Source organism: Poecilia latipinna, unplaced genomic scaffold, assembly GCF_001443285.1.
Source record: "Poecilia latipinna isolate Pla-1442-1.1 unplaced genomic scaffold, P_latipinna-1.0 Scaffold2316, whole genome shotgun sequence".
NCBI lineage: Eukaryota > Metazoa > Chordata > Actinopteri > Cyprinodontiformes > Poeciliidae > Poecilia > Poecilia latipinna.
The window spans coordinates 90,287-97,260 of NW_015114932.1; the positions used below are offsets into that span (position 1 = coordinate 90,287).

A 6,974-nucleotide genomic window follows, 5' to 3' on the forward strand; every position below is an offset into this window, starting at 1 on the left:
GTCAGAGAGCAGAGGAAACACAGCTTTAAGGAGAAGAGCAGCAGGAAGCTCAGCTCAGAGTTGTTTGCTCTCACAAGAGGAGTGTTCCTGTGTGTGACAAAAATGACTGCGACAGCGACAGTCATGCATGTTCCAAACAAAGAAGCCGCAGTGAGCAGTGATCCCATAATTTCGTTATACGAAAGAAACTCTGCCTCCTTTTTGATACAAGCATCTCTATTTTCATTTGACCAGGATTCAAGGGGGCACCGCACACAGGTGACTGAATCTGTGAAATCAATCGAGCAACAGACATGGAGAGTTAAAAGACTTAAACTTAAGGGCTTGTTTTTGTTGCATTTATGTCATTTGTAGGCTTATTGAGAATTAACGCAGAATTCGAAAAGCTAAAAACAGCTTTTTGCTAACTGAAAATTTTGATTTCAATTAGCATTTTTTTCTGTCACAAGTTTTGCCTTTAGCTCTAACTTGCCTGTGCTGTTGCTTATTTCTCCTTCTGCACAGTGTAAACAGTCATAACAACAAACAGGTTTTCCTTTCTGCAGGACTTTTCGTTTTCCCGGTGGACACTTCTCACTGCAAACTGAGACAGGCATCTGCACAAGAAACGCCACACGTTAAGAAAAATAATAATAAAATACAATATGTTGCCATTTTTGATAAAAGCTTACCATCAGTGAATTTTGAGCCCAAACTATTGACTCAATGTGCACATCCATCTGTCTGTCCTCTGGCAACGACGCATCATACAGACCCACTACTGCAAATTCCACAGGGCCATCGTCTCTTCTCTGCCAGTTGATGATTTCATATTTTGCGGCTGGATCTCCGTTTTCATTAAAGTACACTTCATCCCCTTCCTTTGTTTTGAAATGAATCTCTTTTATTTGCTGTAAAATCTAAAGAAATGTGTAAAATCAATACAAGGTAGTCACTTTTTTGCTGTATTGACGACTTTGTTTTAACAGTTTACTCATTTCCTGGTAGCCTTTCATCGTAACTTTGATCACAGTAAACACCGAGCTCACCGTGAGCGGATCTAGCTGTGCGTTGCCGTCACATGTTTGGTTGCAGCTGAGGATATTGTGCAGAGCGCGGGCAACAGCATACACTCCTTTATACATGTTGTTAAATATGGGCATGAGCGACATGTCGGTGAAGGTGTTTTCCACTCCTGTCAGATCCTCCTGTCCTGTGCATCGTGTCTTAATCTCCACTGAGTACGACAGCTTAAACTCGCAGCTGAATAACGTCTCCCAAAACTCTGTGAACAAGTCGTTGTTTGATGAAAACAGTGGCTCCACGTTCAGTATGAACTCTTGGAGGCCGCTGACGTGCGCTTTGGGGATGGAGAGGCCAACGGCTCCGTCTAGGATGTGGTTCCTGTCTCCTGCTGCGGTCTGGAAATCAAATATCCAGGCCTCGGTTCCCACCCACTGGTAGCCGGTTAGGTTGTGGCTGGAGAACTCGTGTATAATCACATCCATGTCGGCTTGGGAGAGGAAAGCGACAATCACCTTTGAAGTCGAAGCCTTGATGGTGTTAATTATCTTTTGGATTTTGTCGGCTGGATCTGTCCTGAAGAAAGACACGGAATATTCAAGGCAGATGCCCAGATGCTGAGCAGTCTCCGTGAACGTTGCCATGCCGCTGTTGCCATAATCATCATTCGTTCTGACGGCTCCGACCCACGTCCATCCAAAGTGCTTCACCAACTGGGCCAGAGCTCTGCTCTGATAGTAGTCGCTGGGTATTGTTCGGAGAAACGAGGGATATTTGGATTTGTCACTGAGACAGGCACATGTGGCAAAGTGGCTGATCTATAACAAAAAAAAATACATAAACAAATCATATTATGCTGATTAAAACACATTTTTACAGTAGAAACATACAAAAACGATACATTAAAATTAACTCATTTACAAAAGTGCAGCGGTTGCCAGTTTTACCCACCATTGGTATAAAAAATGGTCCAATGACAGTGGCTATCGCTGTGCTCGGAGAGGAAGAGGCTTCTCCCATTATGGCCTGCACTTGTGCAGGTCTTCCACATTCCTTGGAAGGAGCAGACACATTTTCATAATCGTTAAGCAAGGCCAACGCAACCTTAACACTTCTGGCGTTGAAGCCACACGTGTCATAGATTTTGTAGCCCAGAGAGACGCCTGGCAGCAGGTCTGAGCTGTTGTTTATCTCCTCGATGGCAAAAAGCATAGCCTGGGCTAACTGGAACTCTCTGAAATTCAAACTTCATTCAAGACAGTGATTAATAATTTGCAAAGTGTTCAGTTTCTTCTGGGAAATCAGCAATGACAGAAAATTGAGAAACGGGTAATGGTAAACAAAACCATGATGTCTTTTAGTTTCTAAGCACCTGATGTGTTTATTTAAACATTTTTTTTATGAAAATACCCATTGGATAGAATTACCTGGTACATTGCAGTGGAAGAGGCTTTTCAGTGTAAGTCTCCTCTCTTTCTTTCCAGTTGTTGTGGAAGGAAAAAAGCCCCCCCAACATAACGTCTCCATCCTTCACTAGCTGAGGGCTTTCTAAATCCCCGTTCTGACTGCATACAAGCTCTGCAGCCTGAGAAAAACATGCTGCCAACAAGAGCTGTAATATTAACCAACCCTGCCGTAAGCTTCTCTTAGCAGACATCATGCTGAGCAGTAGCTACACTGACAGGTGGCGTCACATGTGCAGAAACATGGGCAGCGCTTGTATTTATGCTTTTGTGAGCAGCGTACTCTGCGTCGGAAAAGTGACTTTTCATCTCTGTGGACCTGTAAGGTTGGGGGCCGAATGAAGGAGTCTGCAAGCAATGAAATTAAATAAAAGTAGAAGGTAAAACCATTAAGGCTGAGAAATAATTTCAAAAACCTTAATAAAGTGTTACGTTAGCAAACAGAAGCATGAACCCAGCCTTAGGCTAAACTCCTGACAGCAAAATATCAGCACAGAATCAGGAAAACTCAACAAAACAAACAAAAAGTAATAAATAAATAAATAAATACACCCCTAGGATTTTGAAATAGAGCAAAAAATAATCCTGATGCTGACCTACAGATAAATAATGTTCTTAAACTGTTTAAGGTTGAATTTTTGGCTCAAACTTGGTTTTTATTTGCCTCTGGATGACAAAGAAAATGTATTTGTGGGTTTTATTCTAGAACAAAGAAAAAAAATGTGTTTCTTATCTTCCAGCTCAAGAGCAGTAATCTGTTCAGTGTTTGCCATCAACAGGTGGTTAAATCAGGCCTTGCTACACATTTTAACTATGAAGACTGAGCGAAATAAATATTGGTCATATTTTTCTTATAGATACAATTTTAATGAGGCTATGGTTCAAACCAGATATTGGTAGCAACTCAACTAATCCACACATACAAAACAAATAAGTTTGAAAAAATTGGCTGTGTCTAATAAATTGGAATGATTCCCGGTATGAGCAGTAAACAAACTTTGACGGCAGCTATAATATAATGCAAACATTGACCGACTGAGTTGATCCGGTTCTTCAATCTGATTGTTTTGAAGTATTTGGGAGCTGATCTATGCACGATGATCTTCAGTTCTTTCCTTGGCTTTTCAGTGACAATTTCATTTTCTTTTTCTGAAATTATTAGGCTGTGTGTTTGGGACAAAACACTTGTTTTCCACCTCAGATTCATGTGATGAATGTCTAAAGTTCACTTTTCCATTAATCCTTCTTCCAGTTATCAACTTCAACCTTTCACTGTTGCCATGGTGATTTGTGAAAAAAAATATGTATTGTGCATCTGTGCATTTCTTTCCAAATACCTTTAGATTTAATCTACTTTCTCCTCTAAAACGCATCCCTGTTTTTTTTTTAAAAAAAGGTTATGAAATATGGTGCTTACATATTAAAAGATTAAAAAAAGTCTCCTTGACGCATTAACAAAATTCAACAATGCTGTGAAAATGTTAAAAAGCCAAAATAACTGACAAAGATTATTGTTTTTAAAAGCTGTGAAACTTTTAATGAACTACAAAATGTTTTGAAACATGTAGTTAAGCTATCCTCTAATTTATGAGCAATAAAAACACACAAGGATACATTGGGGTCACTATGGCAACATGAATATAAATAATAATGAATAGATATTTCTCCAGAGTCAAAACAAAACTTAGTTTTGAATCATTGAATCAATAAATAATCAGGGCCTGTGTTCTCAAAGAGTCCTCTCTGAGGCTGATTAAAAATCCTGCTCATATTTTGTCATCTGCTCAAACTTTACCTTAAGTTTGTGAAAAACTTAACAAGGTAAAGTTCTAAGAAAATTTTCAGAATTCCCAAAAGAATTTTCCTAACAAGGAAATCGCTAAAAGCGACATTTACTCTTAAACTTCTCTGAGAATATGGGTCCAGGTTTCTAGTGATGGGTGATAAAAAATATGATTTGCTTTCTTAGACATGTATAATACAAGACAAAGAAAAAGTTTTAGAAAATATACAGACACATTTCATAATAAAGACACTTCATCATACACCATGTTCCTGACTTATTTTGATGGTCCCGGTCCCATCATACTCTTTTTAGTATTTTTTTCTGGTTTTATCAACATGAGATAACATTTGGGGATGAAAATACAAATTAGTAATCCAAATGTAGAGGCCAGGATAGCAAAGATTTCTACAGCGACACTGAACTTCCCAGGAGAGCTGACGCTGGGATGAAAGTGATCCAGACCGCGCAGAATATCAACATGCTGAAGGTGATGAATTTGGCTTCGTTAAAATTATCAGGCAGTTTACGAGCAAGAAAAGCACAAATAAAACATAATGTGGCGAGAAGTCCAATGTACCCAAGCACAGCCCAGAAACCCACAGCTGAACCCAACGAACACTCCAGGATGATTTTGTCTTTAAATTCCTTAAAGTTCTTGGATGGAAAAGGAGGAGAACTTGTCAACCAGACGATACAGATGATAACTTGCATAAGTGTGAAGCCCAGAACTCCAAGTCTCTGCTGTGTGGCTCCGAACCATTTCATCATATTTCTACCGGGGCGTGTCGCATTGAACGCCATTAAGACCACCATGGTTTTCCCCAGGATACAAGAGATGCAGAGGACGAAGGTGATACCGAAGGCCGTGTGCCGCAGCATGCAGGACCAGTCAGACGGCTCTCCCATGAAGATCAGAGAGCAGAGAAAACACAGGGTCAGGGAGAAGAGCAGCAGGAAGCTCAGCTCAGAGTTGTTTGCCCTCACAAGAGGAGTTTTCCTGTATTTGACAAAAATAAGAGCAACAACTACAGTCATACACGATCCAAATAAGGATGCTGCAGTGAGCAATGCTCCCATAATTTCTCTATGTGACAAAAACTCTGCCTCCTTCTGAACACAGGCATCTCTTTTTTCATTTGACCAGAAGTCAAGAGGGCATCTGATGCAAGAGACAGAATCTGAAAGGCAAAAAGAAATATTAGACATGTTAGTATCTTAATTTATTTTCAACCATTTTTCTTCAAATGTTTCACACAGATTATGCAGAAATGTTTTACCTTCTAAGTGATTATGACAGTGAATTACATTGTTAAAGGGACTGAGGGATGGTGTTATGTATTTTCCAGGCACCAATAAGTAGAGGACTTGCGTTGAGTTGTTATAAAAATGCTGAATATGTCAAACATAAATAAAAAAAAAAATTACTTTGCAATTTGGCACCTTGAAGTCGCCTCTGTCTCTTTAAGAAGCTCCTACTCTTTCTGACTGTCCTTCATCATCACCTCATCATGTACAGATCTGGAAAACGTTAGAGCCCACTGCACTGAACCCGATTCAAAACCTCCTGGTTATTCCACCAGATACTGATTTCTGAGTTAAAACATTAGTATTGTTGTTTCTAAATGAAGATTAATTTGTTGTCTTTCCATTATCAGAGGTCAGAAAGCACTGCGTCTTAATCATTGTTTTGACCGTTTCACATTTCATAGAATGAAAATTTTAATTTTCCTCAAACATATAAATATAAAAAGTAAAATCGGAAAAACTGATCATTTTAAGTGCTCTCTTAATATTTTCCAGAGCTGCATAACACTTCATTTTATATTTCCCCAACAAAATATCTCAGTATTTTTGTTCTATTTAGAATATTATCTGTTACTTCTTCATGTATTAAATATTATCTAACCTGTGCTGTTGCTTATTTCTCCCTCTGCACAACTTATACAGTCGTAGCAGCAAACAGGTTTTCCTTTCTGGAGAACCTTGTGTGTTCCTGGGGGACACGTCTCACTGCAAGCGGAAACAGGGACCTGCATGGAAACAAACAATAGGAATGAAGTAAAAAAATAAAAAGTACATTTCTGGGTCTTTTCCCCAAGAATGGGGTGAAATTATTTGCCATAGTATCTGCAGTAGGATTACCTGCTTTGAATGTCCAGCAAAAACTACAGACTTCTCCTGCACATTCATCTGCTCGTCTGCTGGTAAAGACGCGTCGTAAAGACCGACGCTCACAAAGCTCACAGGGCCGTTTTCTCTTGGCTGCCAGTTTATAATCTCATATTTTGCTGCCGGGTCTCCGTTCTCATCGAAGTAAACCTCTTCTCCTTCCTTTGTTTTGAAGTGAATTCCTTTTATGTGCTGTAAAATCTAAAGAATGAAGAGCTAACATATAGCAAACCATGTACTTACATTAACTCAAATAAAATCATTTGTGAGATCTCATGTTTTACGTTAAAAAGATTATCTTTAACAACAGTTATTTTATGTTAGGTGTGTTAATGTTGATATCAGGCTCACCGTTAATGGGTCTAGTGGCAGCTTGTTGTTGCATGTTTTATTACAACCTAGAATATTGTGCAGAGCGTGAGCCACTGCATACACTCCTTTATACATATTGTTAAGAATAGGCATCATTGACAGGTCAGTGAAGATGTTTTCCACTCCAGTCAGATTCTCATGGCCAGTGCAGAGCCTCTGGGTTTCTCCTGCTTCTGACTGTT

The 6,974-nt window shown here is 39.3% G+C and overlaps 1 protein-coding gene and 1 pseudogene across 1 annotated transcript in view; both read right to left on the minus strand.

The window, feature by feature from the left end:
- LOC106937311 (extracellular calcium-sensing receptor-like) overlaps window positions 1–2,803 on the minus strand; it is a 6,552-nt gene extending 3,749 nt beyond the window's left edge. Inside the window, exons 1-6 of the mRNA XM_015018744.1 lie at window positions 2,430–2,803; window positions 1,954–2,248; window positions 1,029–1,820; window positions 672–899; window positions 473–596; window positions 195–268 (exon numbers count right to left, since the gene is read on the minus strand). Coding sequence (XP_014874230.1) covers window positions 195–268; window positions 473–596; window positions 672–899; window positions 1,029–1,820; window positions 1,954–2,248; window positions 2,430–2,662 — 1,746 coding nt within the window. The 5' untranslated portion in view covers window positions 2,663–2,803. The remainder of the gene's footprint in view (window positions 1–194; window positions 269–472; window positions 597–671; window positions 900–1,028; window positions 1,821–1,953; window positions 2,249–2,429) is intronic.
- A 1,710-nt stretch (window positions 2,804–4,513) lies between these two features.
- LOC106937309 (extracellular calcium-sensing receptor-like) lies at window positions 4,514–6,969 on the minus strand (annotated as a pseudogene).
- Between the last annotated feature and the right edge of the window lie 5 nt (window positions 6,970–6,974).